This window comes from Larus michahellis, chromosome 10 (assembly GCF_964199755.1).
Source record: "Larus michahellis chromosome 10, bLarMic1.1, whole genome shotgun sequence".
NCBI lineage: Eukaryota > Metazoa > Chordata > Aves > Charadriiformes > Laridae > Larus > Larus michahellis.
This window is the reverse complement of record NC_133905.1, coordinates 13,026,058-13,053,383: the sequence shown is the minus strand read 5'-3', so window position 1 is coordinate 13,053,383 and position 27,326 is coordinate 13,026,058. Positions and strand designations below refer to the sequence as shown.

Below are 27,326 nucleotides of genomic sequence, written 5' to 3'. Positions count from 1 at the left end.
CGACAGAAAGCTCTATCTCAAACAAACCAGATGTGACTGCGCTTTCATTGTGGGTTTAGCGGTCGGAGAGATTTTTTGCTTTACCTATTTCTCTGGTGGCAACTCTTCTGCGGCAGACTATTGCATCCACAAGCACACAGCAAAAATTGGAAATCTGGACTGAGGGCCAAGTGGAGCTTATGTCTGTCTGAGTTACTGCAGCAGGAACAAGGTCTGGAGAGGCATTCACCGCTTCATTGCAGGGACTGCACTCAACGTTTATTTATCCATTCCCTTTCCTTACTTACCCTTACTTTGTCCTGTGTTATTTACAATAAGGAACAAAATTGTCCTGATTTCCCATCAAATCCCATCTACTTTAACTCTTCCTTAAATTATTACAGTCAGCAGCTCCTCACTGAGATACTCTGCCATGCTCAGGACAACCAGATCCAGGACTAGGGCTTGAGTAGTGCTCTAACGTGAATGCTAATAGCAATAATAAGCTCGAGATACACGTGCAGCACAAAGCACCGGAGGCATGCATTGGAACGGGCCCAAGTGGGAAACATGGGACTGGAACTAAATTTGAAATTAGCCCATTACTGTTAGTTTTAGCAGGATCAAACCAATACAGCTGACTCCGGTTCACCATTTTTTTACATAGTTGTGGACTTTGCTCTTCGACATACTGGCATCTGTGAGAACATCACGGAAGGAACGTCTTTTGTATGGAAATCCTAGATGCTCGCGAATGGACCACAGAAAGTGGCCAGGACCACAGGCACTCCCGAGCCAGCATCTCCCAGTACAGCTGGGTTAAGCGGGCCACCAGTCTCACTCAACGGGGTATTTCCTTAATGAGTGTCTTGCATCAAAATCTCTCGAGACCTTTGCATTTGAAAACCTGAGATCTTAGGAAAAATGCTGAATAATTTTTGAGCGTTGAACCAAAACTGAATTGGCAAAACTAGAAAAGAGACACTACAGGTTGTGAGCCAAACCACAGAAGCTGAATTCTGAGGTTATTTACCTTCTCAACATCTCAAAAGTAGTAATAGTGAAAAAAGTTCCATAATAGGGTTTTATTTTATATAATACTAAAAAAATAAATCAATATTTACCATGATATGATTTTAATTACTTGTTTATAAGCTATAGCAATAACAGATACATGAATGCTGCATACTAGCTCTGTGCTGCTTTACGAGGAGCGTGCATACTTTAGAAAAACCCTGCATAGAGGTTCAATTTAAAATTGTTTGGGCAGGTAGGTATATTCATTTGTAGCTGTATAATTTTTTAATATAGCTTTTTCTTTGCTCAAGTCTATTTCAAAAGGCGATTAAGTTTGTGCAGTATTGTGCATTACTCACAGCCCTTCAGCAATACATTCGAGTAGCAGGACACCTCCCTTGATGACAGTGACTGATGAGCTACTGCCAGCAGATTCAGGAGGGATCAGCAGTTTGGGTTTTCTTTCCTTGATAAAATTTGCTAAAAAAATAAAATAAAATAAAAGTTAGATAGAAAATCTTAGAGCCTTTGCTTACCCTTCAATAATGCCACAAACATTACTTCTGTCAGAAGGTTTCAGACATCAATTTGTCAAGTTTCTTTTTTATTTATACACTTTGAGACCAATCCAGGACTCTGCTGTTTCTCCTGCTTACAGTGAGAAGATGGCTACAGCAATAACCACAGGCAGCAGTACTGGTGAAGCCCCTGTTCCTGCAGTTTCACATCCTGCTTTCCAAGCACTGGCCCTTTCCCTCATCCTCCTCAGCCAGTCTTGGTACCTGGGTCTTCTCAATCGCTGATCTTCTGGTGCACACCATCTTTCTTTGTATCTCTCTGTTGCATTGACTCCATCACCTTTTAAACCTCAGATGAAAACCCATCTTTCCTGACTTGAATATCCCACAGAATTGTCCTTCTTGCTACAATTATTAAATCTACAGTAATGGAGATACAATTTGTAAGGAAGACTGTTAAAATAATAAAACAAGATTGACCTGCATTTGATTTCAACGGACCATTTGTTCCAGCCTGCCAAACAATGGTTTCATGATGAAATATGCATAGAGTTAAACGGCTATCCAGTTATCACTATAATAACAATTAGCACAGTAATGAATAAGTCCCCAAATGGTACTAGTTCTTCAAAAATAGTCAGTTACGGATGATTTGGTAAAAGACCGCATGTATGTCTCTGAACCATTTTCTAATTTTTTTTTTCCCCCTCCCCTTGCTTTGTACCTCTCTGAATTGGTGTCACGAGCACCCAGAGCTGCAGCACAACACTTTGGTGCCTCTGGATACTCTCGCACGTTTTGCATCTGCCCTCCACCTCCCGCTGCCAAAGGCAGGCATCCCCCTTCCCGAGCGGCGACAGGAGCTGAGACATCTCTCCGAGGGAAAAATGGGGTTTTGAGCGGCTGTCACTCGGCACAAGCCCTGCTTGTTCTGCTCACAGTGCTCAGCCTCCCTGGGCCAAGGCTTGACCTCTGGTCAGTGCTTCAAGCTATCCAGCCCAAAATGCTCGCGGAGAGCCCGTTTTTCAAAAAACTTCAGTGCTTGTCCAGCAAAATGATGTCTTTCGGGAGTTTCAAATTGGGCATCTCAGAAAACAGAGGCTTTCAGAACCAATTTAAACAAATAAATCAGTCAAGAGCTACATGCAAAAAACTGATACTCTCATTTTTACTTCTCTTAAACAAAACTAACTGGGTGGAGGATTGCCAAATTAGCCGCTAGCTGCCTTCTGACTTCTCCACATTGCCTGCACAAAGCTCAGCAGAACATTTGCAGGACATTGCTGCACAAAGACGGGGACACGGACACAAAGTGAGGGAATATAAGAATCCCCAGGATGAGAAGCACCTTGTTGCAGTGCTCACCTGTGGCGCGCATCAGACAGGGCAATACACGACCAAAGAGAACCACCTGCCCTCTACTGCGAGCTACAGGGCACAATTAACACAGAGCACCTAAAGCTCTGTAAATCCCCACCTTCAGCTCACCCTGGAGTAATGCAGCCCCAGAGTGACCCTTTAGACACGAATTCTGGGTTTCAAACCGTGGGTACCTAACGCCAGCGTCTTCTTGAATGCCAGAGGGAGATTCGGAGCACCCAGCCCTGGCTCCTGCTCTGAACTGATAACACGAGACGCCCAGGACGTCAGCCTCCTTACTCACATCACATTATGAAAGGGGAACCACTTCTTTGAGTAAGAAAACTACCTCTTTGTTAAAAACCCTTCAGATTTCTGTCAAAAAGTACAAGATGAGCAAATTGTACTCCACAGACCACTTAAATTCATCCCATCGCAATAAAAAGCCTTTTGTGAATTTTTTTTTTTTTTCTTTTTCCAGAGCAGCAGCTCATATTTCATCTCAGCTGGTAGATTCTCAGTTTAAAGGCTAAATAACAAATGCATTCAACTCACCCTTAGTAACCGCAGCGTTAGGTGAGCCTGAGTCATTAGCATGCTTAACTGAAATAAATAAAAGTGACAACCAAACAGAAACATGCACAGTTTATATAGAATCAAAAGAAACAATAAATCAACCAAAACAAAACAATGCCCTCCCAATTTTTGCCATAAAAGAAAGAAACAAACAAAAAATATAAAGTAAAGCAACAGATGAACAATGAATGAAAATATAAAGAAAATCCTTTAAAGATATGTATTATTCTGCAAAATACTTCATGGGTGATATTATCATCATTTCACCCTAGCTACCTAGTATAATAAAAAAAATGACTAAACCCTAAGTAACCACTGTAAGGAAATTTTATAAAATTTACCCAGTCTCTTTTTTTCTTATTGTTTCAGTTTTTCTATGTGGTTTTTTTTTTTTTTTTTAATACAGTCCCTCAACAGGGACTTGGCACAGGGATGAGTGAGCTGATTTTACAAAACCCTTTAAGTATATTCCTCGCGCTTTTGCCTGCACCCAGTCCCGTGGCTTTGATGGCAAGGTGCACACACTGCAGTGTTTTGCTGGGCCACTGCCAGGGCTACCAGAGGCCCCACAGTCAAACCCCATCTCATTTTTCTCTAATCTCTGTGTGCACATGGGTGGGACCAGACCCATCAGAAAAGCTACGGAGAGCAACATTTCATTTTGATATTTTTCTCACAATTATTATCCCAAGATATGGTTTAAGCAAGCATTAAGATATACAAAGCCACTATTAATCCTTTATCTTTTTATCCCAACAAGAAAACTCTCAAAATAATATATTAAATATTAGATTTTCATTCATGAAGAAAAATCTCCTTGGCTTTCTGGGCTGCATAAGCCCGAAAGGTCAGAAGTATTAGTGAAACAGAAGACTGATATTAAGGGCACAGGCAGCCCCGGTGAGTGGTACAAGTGATACCAGAAACTATTACAGCCAAAAGAGATTCCAGCAAAGCGGGATGGATCTCCAGCTGCTATAAGCTGCCTTAGTTCCAGCGGCTTCTATCGGGCTTTGCTGATTTAATGCAGCTGAGAGCGTGGGGGGTTTTTTTGCTTGGATATTTGTATTCTTCTCCTCTGTTTCTAACACTGCTACCCATATACCCCTTGTGTTCAGTGGCTTTACGCAGCTGGAATTAGCGGTTTGATACGGCAGCAGGAGGGTATACATCCAACAAATGCACATGTAGGAGGATGGGACAGCAAAGCCCACACACCCCGGTGAGGCGCTGGGGCAGCACCTGAAACCATCTTTTGTAGGAGACCCTTGGAGACCACAGGAATACAGATCCGCTTAAATAAATAAATAAATAGAATCTGATGGTCCCTACACAACACGTCACTAAGGAAATGGAAAATGCCTCGTGTGTCACTATTGACGCTCATGGCAGCCTTCAAAGACCTGGAAAGCACTGGCTGCCTGTCCTGCTTGTTTTGGACCATCACGGAAGTCACCGCTGGGGAGATCCAAAAAAACTGGCCTACAGGGCTTGCTGCTAAAGAGCAGCCCATTTTCTCCTTGAAGAAGGAGAAGGAGAAGGACAAGGACAAGGACAGCCTTGCCCCCTTTATCTTGACGCATGGTGATGGCAAAGGCAAAGAGGCCTCCATGGCAGAGCTCCGGGCACAGCTCCCTCCCCGCGTCCTGGCAGGCAGGCAGTGGGTGAGAAGCTCCCTAACGCCATCCTTCCCAACCCTGCCGCTGCACCCGCACCAAACCAGGCCTGCGCCCAGCGAGGAGGCGGCCACACAATGTCCTCGAGACCTGGTGACCCCCCAGACTGCAAGAGAAGCGGATTTCCCTAATGCATCATTAGCTTTCACCAAGGGGAGAACAGGAGTAAGAACGAGGCGTTTTTGGGACCCAGCAGCTGCAAAAAGCTTTTATCAGTTGAATTTAGCCCTTAGAGTAAGGTTAATAATGCAGGAATAAGCACAGTAACATGCATTTTCTTCAGAGAGAATGGCATCAGAGACACAGGGCGCCCATCTGCATTTGCTGATGCCTGGGGAGTTAAAAAAGAAAAAACAACAGAAAATAAGAAACTACTCATCCACAGACTTACAACGGGAAACCTTCAGCGTCATTGGCATTTTCTGTACAATTGTCCTCAGTCTTGGAAACGCTGCAAAGCAACAATAATCACTCCGACTGTCATTTTCTTCCACATTCGCAAAGTAGAGATCTCCCTTAAGGCTCATGGAGACCCTTTCATCTTGCGGAATGTGCTGCAAATCTAGCAAGAAAAAATAATTATGATATGGTAATGATACTGGGCTGTTTCACCAATATGACTGCTAATGCTCTCCTGTCATATGTTCGCTTCCAGACAGAGAATATAACTTTGACGTGAAAGAAGCAGAAGATCCAGCACAACCGATGGGTTATTAACCAATATTCAACATAAGATTGATAATTGCTAATAAATATTTATCTATATAGTAATATGTTTATGCATGAAATACATGAAAAAATAATTGATAATGAAATATGGATCATTAAAAGTACTCGGTACGATGTTTCTGCTCAGGTCAAAGGGAATTTCCAGCGCCTCTGCCCGATACAAAGGCCTGTAATGATGACACGGAGGTCACCACTTACAGGTGTCCCCCATGGCCAGTCTCCCAAGCACTTTGCTCGCCCGTAACTGCAGATTACGGCAGGGGAGTGTTAGGATGAGCTAAGGTTGCTGCACTGTCTCGTCGTTGATCCAGCCAAACGCCGGTCTGTGCTAAACACGTATGTCAGGAGTAGAGAGGCTGCCTTATAAGATCAGAGGTTTACTCTGGCACCCTGTCTCTGCAAGTTCTTGGTCAGCATCAGCAACAAACCCGTCATGTCATGGAGGCAATCTGAGTTACTTTGCTTCCCAAGAGCCAGAAAGCCCTGCAGAACACCAATGCTGAAGAACAACGTGATAGAAACCCGCAAGGAATTAATAATACATACCTGACAGATTTTTTTTTTTCCTTAGTATCATAAATCAACCATTTGTTTATGAAAAGAGGAAAATAATAATGATAGAAATAATATATAGACACATTTTATCTTCTCTACTGCAAATGCAGTAGTCCTCGTTACTGGTAGACTCATTTACCGACATGTAAACTTTCTGATATCTCATGTTTAATAATATGTTGTGTCAATGCACTCTACAATTTAACTTTGTGTTATGTAAAAACATATCTCCAGTCTCCATTTTTCAATTTTGTTTTCCAATATCTAGATCTTTTTTCCTAAGCGCTTGCACAATTACCATTCTCATCAATTATGAATCTGTAATGAAACTGCTCTGGAAGACAAATGCTTTGAGTCTCCTCACATGAATTGTGTAAAAACTGTTTACTTACCAATATTCATCCAATAGATATGCAAAGGCGGGATGCCTTTTGGGGGGTTACAGTGCAAAATCACAGAATCACCATGTTCCACATCAAGGGGCTCAATTTTTTCTTTCGGGAATTTTGGTACACCTGTACAAAAGCAAAGAAGATCCTCTTTTATTTCTACCTTTTGAAATTTTGCCCTTTGCTTCCCTCTTAGTATAGTTCTTAATAAAATATTTACCTTGACATCATCGTTTGCATTCTCTGCCTTTAGTTATCATTTGCAAAATGATACAGAATAATGATGCATTTTACGAAGAGTATGAAATCTTTGCTGGAATTCTTCATTCATAATGTGCACAGCCTGTAGTATTGAAAGTCAGGCAACTGAGGGGTGATGTTTAACACTTGTCTGTGATGTCCATGAGCTTTGCTTAGGCTTTATTTTAATGCATTTATTTTGAAATGCTTTCTATAGCTCCCCTGTTTGGGCTGTCTGGAAGGGACAACTCAAAGCCACACAGAACCTGAGGCTAAGATTGGCGTAAAGGTCTGTGCACTGGCGGGTCCCAGGCCATTCCCGGGAGACCAGAAACCAGTCTGGGAGTGCAGCGTGTTCTGGGAAGTCATGGCTAAAAAGTGGTTCCCAAGAAACCACAGCAAGTCAATGCAGGTGAGGACAGACACCGGGCAGTTATTCTGCCTTGCGCCTGGAGTTGTCCCAATTCTTATCCATCTCCAGAAACAGATGAAGCAGAGGTCTGGTTTAAAGACTATACTGCCTCCTCATCCCCTCAGGTGTAAAACCTGCAGGCTTTCTCGGCAAGCTTGCCCTTCGGGATGCAGAGGCAGGATTTCCACGAAAGAATACACAGGGGTGCACAAGGGCTGCACTATCTGGGCTTAAATATAGGTTAAATAATTAGGGGATCAAGGAGTAGTTTAATCACCCAGAGCATCAGCACCAATGCCAGCAGACTGTTCAAAGCCCGGACCACACTTGGCAAACCTGGGCAAACCTGGACAGTCTCAGTAGCCGAAAATGCCCCCAGAGCACATCCAAGAAGACGGGAAGGAGAGCTGGGCTGGAGCCCGCACCAAACCAAGCACCCGGAGTCTGCAGCTCAAAGAAATTAGTCCGCAAAATGTAACCACTCCTCCAACAAATTTAGCTAAGACAGTTTCAGGGCGGGCGCTGTCTTTTCCTTTCATTTCAGGCAAGTTCAAACTAGCGAAAGTTTCAGTTCAGGCAACTGCATTAAACAGCAAAATTAACAGCAATTAAAGAGCAAAGGAATGAAAGCATCCCGGCTGTGCAGAATAAACTGGCACAGCAAATATTGCCATCCCGGTGTTCAAGTCATAACAGGGAACTCTGATAGCGAATAAACAATTTGAAACACCGGTGGTCCAGAGCAGTGGCTCCGCAGGACAGCTGCAGCGTCACATCGCAGGTGCCAAACCGAAGGAGGAGGGTGAGAAACGCAGGGTCAGGACTCAGAGGAGACTTTATATGTTGTAGGATTAGTAGACATACAAAGAAGCTATAAAACTATAACACTGATTGCCTGAGTGCAGATTGTGCACAGATTTTTATCTCCAGCAGGATTATTAATACATTATGAATTCTTAGGAGAGGCAAAATGGAGCTAATGAGCATTATCCACCCTGCAGGTGAAATTTCAGATAACAAAGGGAACTATATATCCAAATCCAGTACATTCAATAACCTATAGTCTTCAAGCCCTGGAAAATACATCCGCTGACCGCTGGCGAGATGGAACACTTTCCAGCAGGAAAAAGCCATTCTGTTGATCTAAAGCTTACTTACTCCCAAAAGCACATCACTCTCAACAAAACTCTAAGAAAGCTGGATCAGGTGAAGGATAAGGGATTTCTGACTAAACCAAAGAGACCAGCAAATAGACTAATAGTGAGATCACTCATCTTGGACATTGGAAACTCTTGTTCAAACCCATTTTCTGCCTCATTTGGCACCACTAAATCTGGGGCTCCAATATCCCAGTCGGGTGCCATAACCACTGGTCTTCTCAGACAAAGTCTGTAGCCAGTTATTACAGAATTATGCAAAAATATAGTCAGTCCCACCAGGAGACAGTGAAAAATCATGATCTTGGTATCATTAGCTGGCAGTGCAGGCATTCATCTCCACTGCAGGGCCCAGACATCTGCCTTGGGTCCCCAATGGGGGAAGCAGCAACTTGAACCCCAGTGTCCTCCATCCCTAACAAGTGCTTGAACTACAGGCGGTCGGGGCTTCTGAGTGCTTCTATGCTGTTTTACTTCGTTCATTGTGAAAAACATGGAAAACTTTCATTTTCCCCTCAATGCATAGCATTTTGAACCCTTGAAGATTTGCAAGGCAGGAAAACTCAACTTTCATGATAAATTCCTGAGCCAAACCTTGTGACAAGCGTATTTTCTTGCTGGGATCCCATTGGTCTCAAAGACTAGAAAAATAACTGCTTCTGAATTCTGCATGAGGAAATTTATTAAAACTAAGAAGCTAATATCACATTAGACTTTGGCTCTTGCACATTTGTCTTCGGCATGTATATGTAGGCAATATTTTTTTTTTCCCCCAGTGTTCCTGTTTTAATTAGTAGATATTCCAGAATCAATCACTACTGATTTGTGGCTGATCACAGAAACTATCACAGCTGAATTAAGCTCAAAAGTATCATACAAGATTAATTGTGTCATGAAAGTGTTTAATACTGTATGGAGTTATCAATGCAGCACATGGACACTGTAAAATTTACAACCAATTGATCTCTTTGCAGCGATACCATTAAAACTGTCATGTCAATCTTTCATGCAATTCCCCACACGCGGATATAATGAGAGGGGACAGAGAATCCAGCGTCGCTCCAAGTGCTACCTCTCACATATCCATAACACAGGGGAGAACGACGTTATTTAATGACTCTGAGAAAGGCTTGCTGAAGTGCCAGCAGGACGGCTCTCGCGACACAAGCAATCAAGTGGCATGTAGGAAACGGCCATAGGGAAGATGACAAACTGCACACCTGCCTTCTGTTACAGAGACATCTTCTAAAAGCCCACCGTGACATATAAAGCTCTCAAAACGGTCTTGGGAAAGGCTTCGCTGCCCAAATATTATTTCCTGACAAGGCTGTACTGTGAATGCTGTACAGAGCTCAAAAAACAGAATTACAGTGCTCTGACAGTGGGTAAACCGTGGAAATGGAGGATTACTGGTGCGCCGAGTCATCTGTGCAAGGAACCAGGCTCTGCTTAATCCCTGGGGTGACTCAAAGTTTAATGACCGAGCTGTACTCGGGATTAGGCTAAAATACCACTGGCAAATTAGGCTGGCCGAGAGAAATTTCAGAAAAGAGGCCGGGTCACTCCCTCCTACTTCTTATCTGTTCTTATCTGTTCAGAAAATGCAGTATCTCAAGTAAATGCAAACAGGAGGGAGACCAATACAGTGCAATATAAAAATCTAAATTTGAGTTTAGCAGTATAGATGCAGAAATGTAGCAACCAGAGTTGGGGTGCTCCAGTCCCCAGCAGGATTGCTTCAGATTTACTCGGGTACCTATGAGCACACTTTGCCCTACAGCTTAGGTTTTGTCCTATTGCCGACTACAGGGACTCCACACAACTGTAACTGTACTGAATATGGCAATTTATACCTATTTATATGAGAATGGAGCTCATTCGATCTGGTATTTTACATGTTTCTGGGTAAAGTGTTGAGAAATTGAACTGAAGGAAAAGGGTTTCTCCAGGTAACTGTAGAAGTCCTTGAGACCACTGTGCCTGATTTCTACCAGTACCTGGTGTAAAATGGGAGTCAACTCATTACGGTAAGTCAGCAATTAGCAAATATTTTGAGAAACTATTGTAGGAAAACATCACTATACACCAGGTCTGTTTTTATAGCCTTATCTGTGGAGGCTGCTGGAGATGTGTCGGGGTCTAGATGGATGCTTAGCCTGGCTTATCATGGATATTCTTGAGTTCTTCCATGCAAATAAATCCTTAGAGGATGTAAGAGTGAGGGAAAGTGGAAGTAGTCAAGAAAATTCTGTATCCTTGAAATTCCCAGCTCCTCAGACACTTTAATTAGTAGCTGACTGATTTGTTATACAGATCTATATCTTGTGCAGTGAACAGCCCAACACATCAAAGAATTTGAAACGTGACTTACAGTCACCTATCCCAAGAATTGTACTGAATACAGCTTGGGCAGCTTCCAGTGCTCATCTCACAGCATCAATTGATATTCTGATCCATGTAGTATAAGCAGTAGTTAAATCTGTAATTTTCATTGCAGCCTTTGAACTGTTTATGAGATATGATCCTGCTTATTTATGTTTTTTTTAGTTGCTGCATTAAATTGAAAAAGTTAGGAAAGTTTGCCTGTCAAGAAGACCATGTCTGTCAATCTACTCGCTCTCAAAGAAGCTTTTATGATGGAATCAGTGACAGTCTTTTTTTCTGTGTAAATCTCTCTCTATTGCCCTTTCCAAAATGACGGTTGCTGGCAACAATCAGAGTGATCCCAACAATTTAGATGGCCATAAAAGTTGTCAAAGGTACAGGACACCGGTTTAGGAGGCAAGACGTTTAAATTTTATTCTCATCATCTGCAAAGTCTCAGTGAGTTATTCTCTTTTGTTTTCTCTTCCATAAAGGCTATACTGAATACCTTCACAAAGCGTGTTATTGAAACCTCCTATTTCAGTATCAGCTCAGTATCTTTTAATGATTTCACAATATTCACATCTGTTTGTTGGGTTTTTTTACATATTAACACAGGTTTTGCTTTCTTTGGGAATTCTAGGGCTAACATCATTGGCATAGCACAGCCTGCCACTGGACAGTTTTATGTGTAGCTATGTCTCCATCCTCAGATCTTCAGTCTTTTGGAGCAGCAGCTTTAGAAACACTGAGCATAAATCTTAACGCAGTCTACCATGAAGAGTCTTTTACACTACAGTTAATTAAAGAAGTTTAAACAGTACTCCTTCTCCTTCCTTTGGCACTGGGCCTACTCAGTAATTCAAGCAACAGATTCCCTAAACACAGGAGGAGGAGGGTAGCTGAGGTCCGTGTTCTCACCATTTAAATTCATTTTCATGCTGCGTGTATCTTGCAACAATCTGGACTTAGTAAATGAGGCAAACATATAGAGATCCTCCAACCCCATTCTTCCCCACTCTCCTTAATGTCATCATATATAGGGGAGGTGTGGTATTTCCATTGTGTAGGTGAGATTTAATGATCATTTCTGCTGACACTTCTATTGCTTTCCTGGAACGACCACTGTGAGTAAACAGCCTTTTGTTCTCCTTTTCAGGAGCAACCTTACTTTCCTTACAGACCCAGTTTTCTCCTTCTGCAGCGTAAATGTAATTTATGAAAAGAACTGGCCTAGTCTGACTTGCTGGGTTTTTCTTCACTTCATTGGCATAGTGACTTGCCAAGTCGCTTACATTTTAGTTGAATACAGCTGGCAAAGCACTGCCACCTCTGCATCATTATCATGAATGCATGTAGTGCTCTCACATGGACCAGTCTCTGCTTCAAAACTTGAGGGTGAATAGAGGTAATTTATCCCAAACTCTTCTGTGTCAGTGATTGCCTACTTTACAGCGGATCTGTGCACCAGCAGCTCTCTTTCACTTGAGCACAGTTGTAGACCATCCAGCACTTTAGAAAATCAAAGGTGTCTTCTATTACTCTCTGAATCCTGATTTAATTTGCAGCATCTACATTGCACCATTAAATGAAAGAACTTATGACAGAAGAGTATGAATAAAAGCAAATGTGCCTTAAAAGATGTGGGAGTCGGGTAAATCGCTCTAATATATTATCTGTACCATTTATTTATTTTCTGGATTTAGGACTTTGCATGTATTAGCACTAAAATTCCTCTTATATTTGATAACAACCGTGTTTGTAACTTCTCACTTAATTTGTTGCTAACTACCCCAGTATATTTAATATCTACTCATGCTAGTATGGACAATTTTTCATTAAAAGCAAAAATTATCTGCTCTGAGTATAGATTCAATAAGCCCAAATACAGACATCAACTCATTCTTGTTTTCCATTTTTAGGCATCTTTTTTAGTTCAGTAGCAACAGAGTATCAGAATATTCTGCTGCTGGAGGTGATATACCTTCACTGAAATATGACACAGGTCTTGAACTCCTCTGAAAATTAATGAGTCTGAGACATTTTGCTTAAGAGAAGTCATATTAACCCCACTGTCCTGGCCAGACTCAAAAGTCAATAACTATGTCCTGTCTAAAGCTCTGAGTAACGGCATCACTCCCCTGTTCCTGCCTGAACCACCAGTCAACATCGGCTGCACAGTCCTACCTGTGGAGCCAGCTTATCTTATTTGTTCAATAAACTTCAACTTACTGTCCTTAAACTTTACGCAGCTATCCGCTGCCAAAGAATGCTATTCCCTTAAAGCAATTGCAAATTGGTAGAGACTAAACCACGTAGCAATATATGTAATCTTGGTAATTCCACACCAAACACCAAGCTACCGCATTAGGGAATACTGTGCAATACAGTTGAATGTGAAGTAAATTTAGCAAGGAAAAAAAATCCATAAAACTGGCTGGAAGGAAAATAAATCTTGTCCGTCTTGAGGCACATTCATAACAATACATTTACATGGCATCCTTAGCAGCCCTCTTGCAGGAACTCTCCCAGCCCCTGCAATGTGTCTTATTTCCAAAGTGACCACAGGGCCATGACTCTCCCACCCTGGCTATGCCTAAAATACTTCTCAGGATTATTTCCCACGATAAAAACTTGACAGAAATTATTACGCATGTTTCTCATAGGCTGTTTCATCTGCACAGACCTGCTAGGAGTAGGTTTTTGTAGCTCGGTGGCCACCTCTTGTCATTGCAAACGCTGAGAAGGCTATGGAGATACCCCCCGCCATGTGGACACACCAATTCCACATATGCCCAGTTCCTTTCAGGTCCCCTGACAACAAAATGTAGGAACTTGGAAATGCAGGATCTAAGCCTGAAAAAACCCTCCAGTGCAGTATTGATTCTCTTCTTCTATGCTACTTGACCACATCATACACTCTGCTTTATGTTCTCACCCTGCTCCGTTGTGGACCCAGCGACGTCTCTTGTACTCCCATTAAGAAGATTCTGCCTCAAATTTTCCTGTTCTCATTTCATATATACCAATCTTAAATTTATCACCAATTGTGTCTTCATCTTCCTATGTTACTTCCAAACTACAAGTGCTTGAATGTATTGATACAAAGCCGGTTGTATCAATATTGTCCTAATCAGGACCTCGAACTTTGTATCAATAAATTTCATCCCACTTATGCAAATCTGGTCCTTAAAATCACTCATTTTCTCCTCTGCCTTTCCTCTCTGCTAATGATGGAAGGACACATTTCTAGGATCAGTAATTTTTACTACTATATTTTGGAGCTTATTTTTCATTCAGTTCCAGGTCTTTAATCTGCTCCCTCTAAGTATTTATACCAAACACCAAAAGCTACTGACATCAGACTAAAGAACTCCCAATTGATTGGATCACTTCCCCTTCGGCTTTCAAACATTTGCATCAGTTGCTGTTTTGCAGTACTAAACTGCTATTTCTCCCATCTTTCCCCCCAGCTTCTGATTTCATGCTCCTTGCTCTGAGGTGGAGACCATATTGTCCTCCCAATTTCTGGGCACTCAGTCACAGTTCCCAGGCTGAAATATTACAGTCTTATGACTCTTAACAACATTTGCTTTCCAAGAAAGGTTTGGAAAGTGAAAGTATCACATGATTACGAATTCTTTACCAAATAAATTTCTCCACTTTTAGAGAGATCACTCTAATTTAACTCAGGAGTTTCCCCAAGCTCACAAAGTGTCTTTTCCAACACTTCCCCAAAGTGATTTGACTCAAACCAATTTTGTTTTCTCTGACAATGACTTCCTATTCCTTTATTGCCCACTACGTTGTTTCTTTTTAATATATTTCTGAAACTATTTCATGATCTAGGCCATTATTTTTAGCTTTCATGAGCAACTAATATCTTTCAATACCTGTACTGCAGTTGGGATAGCTACTCTGCCATCTTTTCTGCTATTTGTTTTATCTCTCCAAATGTTTTAATTTCTGTATTTTCATGATGTGCTGGCATCAGCTCACAAACAAATTGTCTCTGCCCAGATTAGGTAGAGAATTTACCAGGCTACAACTCTCATCAATATTTATGCTTTCTTCTTTACAGAAAGAGAAAAGTATTAGAAGAGGAAGCCTCACAAGAGCGAAGAGCGGCTCTAAGCAAATACAAACCAGAAAATAATTCTTATGGGTTTTATGACAAAGGCAAAGCAAGTGCTTTATAAAGGCATTTAAATAGTCAAGTCAAAGCAAATAATAATTTTCTGTCATTGAACATTCAGCTCTCCTGAGATGGCTATTAAAAAGTTTATACTACTTTACCCACTAACCCACCCTCTAGAGGTGAAGTGGGGCAGATGACACTCAGAAAGAAAAAGCAAACAATAAGTGTTTTCCAAATGAATATGTCTGGGAAAACAAATACATTATTTACACACTTGCATTTGTATTAATTAAAGTTGGAAAGGAGTGTCAGTATCAGCACTTGGAAACCTGTAAGGACTTGGTAGCACAGGGGTATTGTCTGAAATCCTGCATCCAGATTTGGTTTCTGTCCTCAAACCCAGGAATAAGATGAAACAATTCCAGGGAGCACACAGATTTTTTTCCTTCCAACATTCACTGAATAACAAACAGTGCACATTTTACCATACACCTCCTTAGTAGCTAGTTCTTTCCCATTTAATTTGGGGAATGACAGAAAAAAAAACAGAACAAAACCAAAGTAAAAGTCCTTACTTGGAACAATTAGCTCTATTTCTTCTGACATGGCAGTTCCCAGCACATTGGATGCATAGCACCGATATTTCCCTTGAAAATTGGTGATGATTCCACGGTTTTGAATCACAAATGTTCCGGAGTTGTTAGATGCAACTATCCTCGGGTCAGATAATAAATCAAATGGTTTTCCATCTTTAGTCCAGTTGAAGCTGGAAAATAAAACGAGTGTTACAAAGGACAGGTCACAGAACAGAGAGCCCTATGGCACAAAACCAGTGGTAAATATGGGTCCAATGGAGCACTATTAAAATAAAAGGAAAAACTTGATATAAGAGGAGAGAGTTGGACGATAAAATGACCACTGGGCTACTATAACTTGTGTTAGCTATTGGGCATGTCTCTCCTGCTGGACACTACTTTTGGATAACCGACTGTGACATGAAATAAGAATACCAAGCTTAAGGCAAGGACAAAAAAATGAGAGTGACCATCTGTGAAAGCAAGAGCCACACTGTGAGAGGAACTAGAGCTTTGCAAAAAACCCTCTGTCTGTAGGAGAGCTGGTACTTTTGACCGGCAAGGATTGATGGGAGCTGTTCTCACCATCTACAGGAGACACCATGGCTGAACCCAGGAGAAACCCAGGAGATGACTTGACAGAGTTCTCCTGGTCTTCACACAGAATGGCTTATAGTTTTGATGCTACTGGGGCGTGATTTTGCTGAAGTACTGGTCATAGTTTATGTATCTGGAAGTCTCAGGTGGCTTGAAATTGGGCTAAAATCAGAGACAGATGGAAATTACAGTATAACATTCATTTAGTGGAATACATACCTTTTTCAGTATTTTGCAATGTTTTAAGAGAATAAATTAATGTCAACAGAAATTTATGTTTTGGTACATCACTAGTATTGGCAGAACTGCTTTGCAGCTGTATGGAGGGGAATACGGGTTCCTATCGCCTAACCAGCACTATCACATACACTTAAATATACCAGAGAACTTTTCATTGATCTGCTGACAAACAGTGAAACAAAGGAAATTTGTTATCACACTACAAATCCCCATTCAGAGCTCAGTTAAAAATGATCAAACCATCTCAATATAAAAATAACTACTGCCTTTTTTAAGCAATTGTGTTGTAGGGAAAAAGGAAAGGAAGGATTAAAGAGTGAAAATAACATGCAAACGAGCTATTAATTTAGCCCATACACCATCCAGTGGTGAAAACCTCAGGAGGAGCTCTTACTATGTTATTATTACGTTTTTGTTAATCACATTTTCATTAAAAATCTTTTTCCTTTTTACATTGGTGTAAAATACATAAAGTTTATCTTTGGATATTTATTTGAATAACTCCATATATGTATATTTGTAACATCACCATGGCAATAATGATGTCACGTAAAGACAAGGTATCTGGTAAAATGCAAATGTTATCTCCGAATACAGGGTTTAATGTGCTTGGTGTTTTTAGGGTTGCTGTAGAAAAGGCAGAACAACAGCTGGGACCCTTTGATTACCATTACCTGTCTCCTAGCTTTTGCAGCACAGCCCAGACAAGCTCTTTTAGATCATGGCGTGAACTTCGCACATGCTAGAGAAATGGAACATCTCCCCATAACAAAAAGGCATGTTGATATCTATTCACGGAGTGAGTGGAAGTGATCGAGCAACAAAAGCTGAATGGCCTAAATAGAAACCCAAACCTCAACCTTGCCTTGCAATGGTGAGGGGTTACTGCACATCAGCTATTCCTCCCCTCCTCAAAAACAGAACAATGTTTGGCAGAGGTTAAAAGCAAACTCAATTTCTGCTTGCTTCTCCAGGAGAAAGCAGTACTCACGTGGGCTGTGGGTTTCCTCTAGCCTCACATTTAATCGTGAAGTCCTCATCAAAAGGGTAAGCAACCTGGGTGTGAGATTGCTCCGTGATCGTTGGAAGCTGCGCAACTGAACACAAAGAGGTACTGGGTTAAAACACCATTCAAGCAGAACTGTGCTCCGCTCAGGTCCTTTCTTGGAAAGGGACAATGTCAGGATTGCCTTACTCCTGCAAAGACTGAGGCTTGCCTTAAAAAAACCCAAGATGATGATCATCATCTTCCTGGCAGTGACAATACTCTTTGCTCCCAAAGCTGAGCGCTATCATGGCCCCAGCAGCCAGAGGAAGGATTGACAGCACTATGTTCACCAGCCGCTCAGGGGCATCACCAGCACACGCTTCCATGTATGACCAACCCATCCAGGGCAGAGGAGAGCTGGGGCCATGCTAAAACTAAAGCCAAAGCTTGGGTGTGTGGAATGGTAAATTTACTCAACAGTGAAGTCAAAAACTGGCTTTTTAATCCCAACACAGATACACACACGTGAAGCAGCAAACTGCCGTCTCCATCCTGGATAAAATTGCCAGGAAATCCACGGACTGCAAAAATGACTTAATGACCCCTCCACAGGGCAGAGCACGGGAAGAGCCGTTACCAGTCACACGGTCACGCGATGATGTTTCACTTTCTTTTTTTTTTAAGGGTATTAAAGTGTTGCAAATGTCTGTGTAACAGAACTGCACGAAGGACAATGAACACTCCCTGCAGTGGAGCTGGGGATAACAGGATCATCACATTGTTATAAACAGCCGGGAAGAAAATTAACATCCTCTTTCGTTTCTCTTTTAAGTCCAGGAAGCTCAAAGCTGGGGCGAAACACGGTGTCTTGCTCAAAGCTGAACACTTCCAAACCCACCAGCTTCACTGATCAGATGTAATTCCTTTTTATTAAAATATAAAATGCTTCATTAAAGCAAATTAAGGGCTAGATGGCTCCCCCGTGCAGGTACGTAAAAGCAGTGGATGCCCACACAGTCCGTCCTGCGCTTGACAGTCACAGCTCCACTTTTGCTTTATTTAAACACAAGGAGCCACTGCGGAACCTTCCTCCAAAAAACCTTCTGCTTTCAAATGCTGTGAAACAAGTTTGGAGAGCTTTAGAAAAATATTCTGTAAACCTGCTTGATTGCCTTCTCCTTTGCAGCCAGGGCTATCGGCAGGCTCCAGGGTGCTAACAGTTCATGGCAGGTCCACGCCATGCCCTGGAACTGGCCCATGACCTGCTCTGAGCTACAGCACCCAAAGGCCTGCGAAGAGGCTGCATTTCTTTTCCCTTTATTTATTTATTTATTTATTTCTTTATCCCCACCATAACTCATTCAAAACCCAATGATGCTGAGTTTTGGTTTGTTGTTAGTTTCCCCCCCTGTCCCCCAAACCCTGTAGTTTGTCATCCTCCTGGTCCATTTATGTTTGAAAAACGCAAAGCTTGGGAGGTCTGGGCTGTCCTCCAGGCAGTGGGGTCCATTGGCTTTCATTGGATTGTCCCCTATGAGCCTCATCCCATATTTTACACGTGTCCCGAAACCGCACCGACCGTGTAAAACAGGCAGTTTGAATGCAGCACAGCCAGAGAGGGACACAGGAGGTGCTCCCCAGGGCGGTGTGTGAGGTAGGAAATACTTCTCTGGGGACTAATGTATGCCCTGAGACATACACCTGCTCCTTTTTCAGGCTGAAACGGCAGGTTGCAAGACAAGTAAGCAAGGGTGTATGTACATCAAACAAGCTTCAGGGAGATTCAGAGCCAAAATGAGGAATTTATGTGAAGGACAAAACCAAGCCCTCGGAGCTAAGCGGTGTGCTGGATCACAAACACCAGATATATGTTATCAGACAAGTTTACTGCTACCTTTAAACAGGTCCAAACAAAGTAGATTGCGTTCTTATCACATCTGAATTTCCCAAAGGCCATGTTCTGGCAGAATTAAATTCACAATGGAACAACTGAAAAGCAGGATTTAATATTTTTTTCTTTGGGGAAAGGTTTAAAAAAAAAAAAAAAAAGAGAGAGAGGGATACGAAAACAATACAGCAAAGTGGCAAAGTGTTCAATAAATAGCTACAACTCACCTGATAATGGTATTTCAATAGCTGCTGCCAAACTCAATACAAAGAAAAACAGGCATATGGTGATCCCTTTTGTGCTTAATAGCATCTCCATCACTCTTCTGTAAACAAGGAGTCCAAACAGAATGAGAGATACCTTATGCTTCCTCTCACTGTCACTTCAAATCAGATGTAAGGACGTGAAGTTGAAAGTCTAGCGAGGAAAAGAAACAGCCATATTAGCTTGCAATATGAAGTTGGTTCTAACAAGGTTAGTAAATTAAAGCAATGCTTCAGGATTTACAGCTAAATTGCACTAAGTGGTACAATTTCCTCTCCTCTCTCCCCACCCCCTGGCTTCGGGAAGGTCCGCTATTAAGTTTCTAACACCAAAAAAAAAAATACACAATCAAAAGTACAAATCCATTATAGCACAGAAGCATAATTATATTCTATTTTGCAATTAAAAGTAGGGATGGTTTAAAATACAGTATATTTGTAAGCATTCCAGTTCATAAATTCTTCTAATGAGAGTTGTGTAAGTTGGAAAGTAATGTAACAGACCTAATGAGAGCAATTTGGTACACTAATGACCTTGTTCATAAATCTCTTCTGTCTTTTATCTTTCATTTATGTTTAAAAAAGGACAAAATCTAGTTTAGTTCATTAACAAGGACCAGAACATGAAACCTTTGCTTTTCCTCCATAATCCCAGACCTACTACACGCAGGTTTTACACAATCCATTATACATCCTTAGGTGCTGCATTACATGGCAAAAATGTCAGACAGCTGCCAAAAGGAGACATATTCAGCTCTAATAAGCATTTAAATGTAATTCACAGAGGAGTAAAGGAGAGAGAATTCTACAAACGTGGGTGTACAGAGGATTTCAGTCGTCAGCATCATTCACAATACCTCAGTGAAATATTAACCAGTGTAAGATATGTTTTGTTCAGCCTGGAGAAAAGGCTCCAGGGAGACCTTGTAGCACCTTCCAGTCCCTAAAGGGGCTCCAGAGAAGCTGGGGAGGGACTCTGGATCAGGCAGTGGAGCCATAGGATGAGGGGGAATGGTTTTGAACTGAAAGAGATGAGATTTAGATTAGATATTGAGAAGAAATTTTTCACTCTGAGGGTGGTGAGCCCCTGGCCCAGGTTCCCCGAGAAGCTGTGGCTGCCCCATCCCTGGAGGGGTTCAAGGCCAGGTTGGACGGGGCTTGGAGCAACCTGGTCTGGTGGGAGGTGTCCCTGCCCGGGGCAGGGGGTGGCACTGGGTGGTCTTTAAGGTCCCTTCCAACCCAAACCATTCTATGATTCTATGTTTTGTACCTGTGCATCTCCTAACACATAGGCTTCGTGTCAGTCTCAAGAGAATTTAGACTTTAGTGATCAAGATAACTTGCAAGAGCAATTTTCAAGACAAAGCTACTATGCTGGAGGTAAGGACCAACCCACCAGCAGCCCAGCCCCACATGGCCCGGCGAGCTCTGGGTTCACAAGCAGAGCTGTACCACCATGGCAACGTATTTCCAGCCTAAGCCTGGCTTGCACACAGCACTTGTATCTTTGCACATACCACCCGGTTAATCCACAGATCAGAAAAGCAATCTTGGGATCAGGGAAAGCAGTTGGCATGGCGGGGACAGGCAGGAGGTGGGAGCCGGGCAGCACGCTGGGGATGCTCGCCCTGGACCAGCACAGCTGGAGCAGAGACAGGACCAACCCACACAGCCAGTCCACGATGGTTTGCTCCTGATGGTTGGTTTGCCGGACCTCTACAAAACACAGGCACAAAGCAGAGATTCCCTCCCAGCACGTTCCTTCTCCTATCAGCTCTCAGAGATGAGCAACAGGTTGTGCTGTGGCCCTTCCTCCAGAGGCATTAGTGGGATAATGTCTCTTCACTCGGTCACCAGTTCATGAAAGCTTTCTGGAAGTTAACATCTTTGAGACCGAAATCCCAGGGTGAAGATTGAAATTGGCCAACGAGGGGACAAGAGACAGACACTATAATCACATAAGTCTCATTTGTTTAGAAATGAGGCTAAAAACCAGATGTCTCATAAGTATCTTAGGCACCGAGCGTTTGCTGATGGAAGAAGCTGACTAATCTGCTTAGTGCCTTGCTCCGCAGAGGGGGACAGTTCAGAAGGGCATTGGAGGGGACAGGTGGGATAGCACTGGGCAAACCGCCACCCCCAGGTTGTGTCTGGGTGCAAATCAGGCAACATCAGTAAGTTCTGTTTTGTGGCAGTCGGTATTTCCCTCAGTTTGATTTCTCCCAGCTCTGACTTATGAGCAACAGACCTTTCCAAACCTCAGTTCAATAAAATCTGGGCTGTATCACAGCGTGGGGGGGTACACACAACCCACAGCACCATGGCAGCCCCCACCAGCAGCCACCTGATGGCCACACAAGGCCTGTCCCTGCACGACCGGGCTCTCCTGCCCCGCCTCACCCAGTCCCGGCAGACGCTCAGTTCCAGATCTATCTGTGTCATCGACAGTAAAACAGATGCTCTGCCAGCAAACCCTCTGGCTACGCGATTGCAATTTAGGCTCATAAAAAATCTGACCAGGGTTGCCGCTTGCAGATGGTGCACTAGTGGGAGCGAAGCCCTCTGCTTCCCCCAGCTGCTGACAGCTCTGGGGACCAGAGCAGCCCCTGTCGGGATGCCAACGGGAGGAAGAGGAGCTGAGATTACAGGAGATGTGCAGCTTGCTAAGGGCGGGGAGGGAGGAGCAGAAAGTTTCTTTTTGTATGAATGTTACAAAGCATTGTATAGATTCAGATTCAATTCAAGAAAAAGCAGGAAAACAGCTTGATTCCTTAACAAAACCCATTAGCTCACACTTTCTTTTTTCTTTTTTTTTTTTTTAATAAAGTGACATAGAGCAAAGAAGAAATGCACTAAATAAAAAGGATATCCTTTATCATGTGGCACGGCACGACTTGCCTCTGCAGGCTGCTGTAATTAGTGGGTCTGTCTAGCGCCTCGCTCTTTTTCCCTGTGTTGAATACTAATGCAGGGGGCCGACAGCACCAGCATTTGGAAGCAGTGAGCACAGGGGGACTGACGGCACTGGGCTTGCCCACACCAATCGGATACTTCCAAAGGTCACCTGGAAGTCTCCCCGCGGCTGCATTTCACCTCTGCCATTCGACTCTGGGGCAGTTTCCACGAGGTACAGTCCCGGGGTGAGGCCAATTAAGCAACAGTACCTTTGCAGAGGTGTTTACCTAGCAATAACCATCCAGCAGGATAAGTCTCCTGCTCGTATGTGATATATATTAAGCCTAATGGAGTAGCAGAGGCATTATCCCGGCTGCACTGGTTGCGACAGCAGTTATTACGGAAGGCAAATGCTTAACGCACATCTCGACGTGCCCCACTCCACTGGTCACTCCTCCGTGCCTTGTTCTGGACAGTGAGAGTCCTCAGCAGACCAACAGGTCGAGACATACGTCCTCCCTGCAAGGAGACCTGTGTCAAGCGATTAACCTTATTTAAGGTGATGTATAGACAGGGCTGCCAAGCGTTAGACGTTCCGTATGGCTGTCACACGTTTGGCTGTCCTACCAAGCCTCAGGCCCACAGCTCAGCTGTCCCTGATTAAATCACCCACCTTCCCTCTCATCTCCAGCACCCAAACAACCCTGAATCCCTTCCTAGATAAGCAATATCAGACATCCTCCAGACACGCCATCCATCCCGGCCTTAAACACAGCTGCGCACCCAAACTTCAGGCAGTGCGATCTTTCACTCCTACGATGATTAAACCCCAAACCCAAATTTCTCATCTTGTGCCAGTTCCTAGCAAATGAACAGTTTAACTGCTGAAGTAATTTGGAGAAATAAATGAGGTAGCTGCGCAAGCACTTGGCAGCTGCGGGCAGGTTTCGGTCTCGCTGGTGCCAAAGCACAACGTTCACCTGGGGTCTAGTAAGCGCCAGAGAGCAACTTGCAAAATCTTGACCTTGGTAAAAACATCAGCTCTGTTCCCCAAGCCAGCGTGCCGGATCAGGCCCACAGCTTGCTGGTTTTCCTGCTTTTTTTCCCCAGGAATCCCACATTCTCCTTTGTTCTCCCCAGGAGTCAGATGCAGCATCCCTTGCACCGCGGAGGGGGGCAAAAGATTAGTGAAGAAAACCTCTCCTCGGCCTGATGAATGAACATGTATGCTATGACCAATGTTGCATTTATGAAACCTCCTTGTCCTTTTTCTTTCTCCCCCTCCTCCCTCCGTTTCTATCTTTATCTTCCCTTTTCTCCGCCTCAGGCTTAAGTCAAGTAATTTGAATTCACCACAAATACTTATCTGTAGTTCCTTACCTGCAATTCATTATTTACTGTGCTGTTCAGTTAATAGTAAATACTGATTGCTCTAAGGACAGCTCATTTGTTTGTTTAATGAGCTGCCCTTAACTTACAGTGAGCAAACCTTTCAAAATATCAGTATTTCTAAGGAGCGATGCAGTTCCAGATTCTTTTATTGTATACCATTGCTTCCAGAAGTGTGTAATAAAAATACTGGACAAATAAACAAGGAAAAAAAAATTAAATTTCCATTTATCTCATAAACCTCGTGAACAATTTTCCCTGCATGTAATTACTACATTAAAATTGCTCATAAATAGTAGCAGGATGATAGCCAAAATTCCCAGATTACTGGTCTACTGCTTCCAAGAGAAATTACACTGCGCTACTAAATATGGCATCAGTCTCAGCTATTTGGTTCCCTCTTAAAATATGTAAGATTTGGTCCCTGTATAAGTCCTGTACAGCACAAATATTCATGAAAGTACTGGATTCCCACAGCTTAATACTGGTACATTTCTGAGCTGACCTTTTCATTAGCTAGAATCAGATTTAATTTCTCAGTGACATATACATTACAAGATTGTTAAATAAAAGCCATTGGTAATTAGAAATTACAGCCTTCGGGGTGGCCCTAGTTACAGAATAACAGAACAAAACTCTGGAAAAAAATTGCTTCCTGGTATGAGAAATAAAAATTTGGTTATTTAATTATACCATATGTTGCAAGTGAAGTGACTATATAGCATGGGAGCTTAATTAAGTACTCTCACTCTTTCTCGATTACAATCACTGAAGAAGAAAAAAAATCCTATCCACAGTCAAAATGTCTCCTACCCCAAAACATAGTCAGTCCCTGCCCAGCTGAGGGCGATGGCTGGGTTTTACCCACCGCTGACAGTCGCGCATCGCGTCTGCCCACGTCAGGATTCGACTTGGTGAGCAGCCGTGCTCCAGAACCGATGCCTCCACCTCCACCCCTCCACAGTTCACAGCCTGGACCCATCAGCTCGGGCGCTGAAGAAATTGAGAGTGGAGGGCAGCAGGGATGCTCCACCTGCCTGTTTCCATGCTCACTGGGTTCAGGGGATGCTGTAGGTGACACCTGTAATGACAAGGACTTCTACACAGAAAGCGTCTTCACCCCAGGGAGCCTCCACTCCCAGTCCTCCCCACCACTGCAGAACATTTCCAGCCAACCAGTGACAAAAAACACGTGAGGCGAGGAAATATGTTTAGTGTGGGACAAATGAGTCCCCAGCAGCTTCCAGAAGAGGGGACACAGTCCCCTGGGACACAGGCTGAGCCCCGGGGAGCATGCAGGATTAATCCCCTTTGCGCTTTTCCATGCAGTAGGTAGTAATACCTCCTACTTCACTAATTAGCTAAGAAAGGTTGAGATGTATGCTGGTGAAGCCTTAAATGCAGTGCTACAGCTGCAGTATTTACACAGCCACAGGTCTGTTCTTTTTTTTTTTTTCCCCGCCCTGAAAAATCCCCACATGCCGAGTCACTCAAGTGTTTGGAAAAGATGAGAAGGAATATTCATAAAGACCCATTGTTTTACTTCAGGTGTCAATGTTACACATAGCTTTTCCCCTAAAAGCTTTTTGACATCCCAGCGTTAGTACCAGGGAGAAGATAACCTTCACTTGACTCTGTCCCAACCACCTATTTTTGGATGTTGTCAGTTCCCAGAAAAGCAGCCCATGATGCATATGCTGGAGGTGATTAAAATAATCAGCCAAATCAGTGTGATGTTCTTCCTTCCGTGGCAAAATATCTCTAAATAGCCTGTTAGCACATAGGCATGAATTATTTTTTTTTTTTTTTAAGACACAGTTCCGCTCTCAGGAGGTTTAGTGAGAGAAGTCTATGTATTATTTATCTTGCCAAGGACTTCATAAGCGTCATTGGACAGCACACGTAAAGTGGAAGTTTTCAGTGCAGGTAAACAACTTCTACACTATTTCACAAAACCCATGCGTTTCAAATATGACTGCAACTATTATGCCTTCACAATTTTGTAATCCACCAGCCTTTCAGTTTCTTAAACCACAAAAAAGCTCTAAATATGTGATAGAATGAATATAAATAACAAAGAAATAAGCACACATGGCCATGAAATGTTTTACTGCAGCACAAGCAGCAGTAAAACGTTCCAGTCAATAAACAGTGTAAGTATTAGAATTAGTTTCCCTGGGACAAGGCCTTTAAGAAATAAGTAGGGATTTGGGGAGCCCAGCTTGTCAGGTCCTGGTTTTTGTGGAAGAGAAGCCGCAGACGGGGCGGGCAGGCCACGTCCCCACACACACAGACGGGCGACGGCTGGTGCCTGTCCCCGAGCCGGGGCTCTGCTCTCGCCCGGCTGTGACCGACGTCTCAGTTCAATGTTTGTGCTGCTTGTGTGGGGACTCAATTCATGCCATTTCTCTCTGAGATCCACCCTGAGCTGAGCGGAAGCTGGAAAGGCGTACGAGCATCTCCCTGACCCCGCGGAGAAGGCAGCCGGCACCAGCCATCCATTTTTGCAAATACTCCCTATCTATGCCCAGCTGTTCCCAACAAAATCCTGAAATTCAGTCCCCCCTTAAGTCTCAGCAGATTGCACCCTGCGCTCTCAAATCATTTAAAAGCTACCTATAAATGGTTAACGGTTTGTCTTGGTCATCACTCTGCCCATATAATGGCACAGCACCTGACAGATTTGATTTGATTTGTTTCGTGCATCTAGGAGCTGAAGCGCTGTACTACTAAATCATAGAGCACAAGGACCATATTTCTTAAAGCCTTGCAAGTCTTTCCTGCACACGATGACTGAAAACTGAAGAAATGCGGTTTCTAATCAGTACAAATGATCTGCTTGTTGGTCTCTGTCTGCTGACCTTTGCCAATGTGAACCTCCTTCCTAGGATCTAGAGGTGCTTGCTGCCAAAATATGTGAGGTCTTCAGGTTTTCCTGAAAAAATAAATAAATGGATTCCCTACTGTCATTTCACCAATATGATTCATACAAACTAGATTATCTAAATGATTTTTTTACTTTTTTTTTTTCTTACACCTTCCGCCATGCTCCATTGGGTGGCTCCTTTCACATCAGTAAGGGATTGGTTTTTAAACACAGTGTGCGACTGAGCAATGTTTCTGGAAACGCATGGTATTTAAACTTAATAAATAATTCATCAGGACCCATTTTGGTCTATTTGCTCAACCCATCTAATGTTAACTGCACTTGACTTAGACTTTAAGTCAAGCAATCTTAACTGCACTTGACTTAAAGTCAAGCAATCTTAAATGAAAACTCCCCATTTTTGCATTTGCGTCCTGTGAAAATTTGTGTGAGCAAGCTTAAGACCTGGAACGTTTGACAAAGCCACCAACTCAATACAAATTACACAACTCCTGA

General features: G+C 42.9%; 1 protein-coding gene across 11 annotated transcripts in view; it reads right to left on the bottom strand.

Moving 5' to 3' along the window:
• CHL1 (cell adhesion molecule L1 like) overlaps positions 1–27,326 on the bottom strand; it is a 140,078-nt gene that overhangs the window by 39,055 nt on the left and 73,697 nt on the right. For 9 of the 11 annotated variants that reach the window (XM_074602217.1, XM_074602222.1, XM_074602216.1 and 6 more), the window contains 6 exons: positions 19,625–19,814; positions 17,513–17,618; positions 15,685–15,875; positions 6,802–6,924; positions 5,517–5,687; positions 1,356–1,476 (listed from right to left, as the gene is read on the bottom strand). In XM_074602217.1, the coding sequence (XP_074458318.1) occupies positions 1,356–1,476; positions 5,517–5,687; positions 6,802–6,924; positions 15,685–15,875; positions 17,513–17,618; positions 19,625–19,715 (803 nt within the window). In that variant the 5' untranslated portion in view covers positions 19,716–19,814. Of the gene's footprint in view, positions 1–1,355; positions 1,477–3,428; positions 3,477–5,516; positions 5,688–6,801; positions 6,925–15,684; positions 15,876–17,512; positions 17,619–19,624; positions 19,815–24,812; positions 25,026–27,326 lie in introns of all 11 variants that reach the window. The other 2 variants (XM_074602226.1, XM_074602218.1) reach the window with 2 other exon arrangements.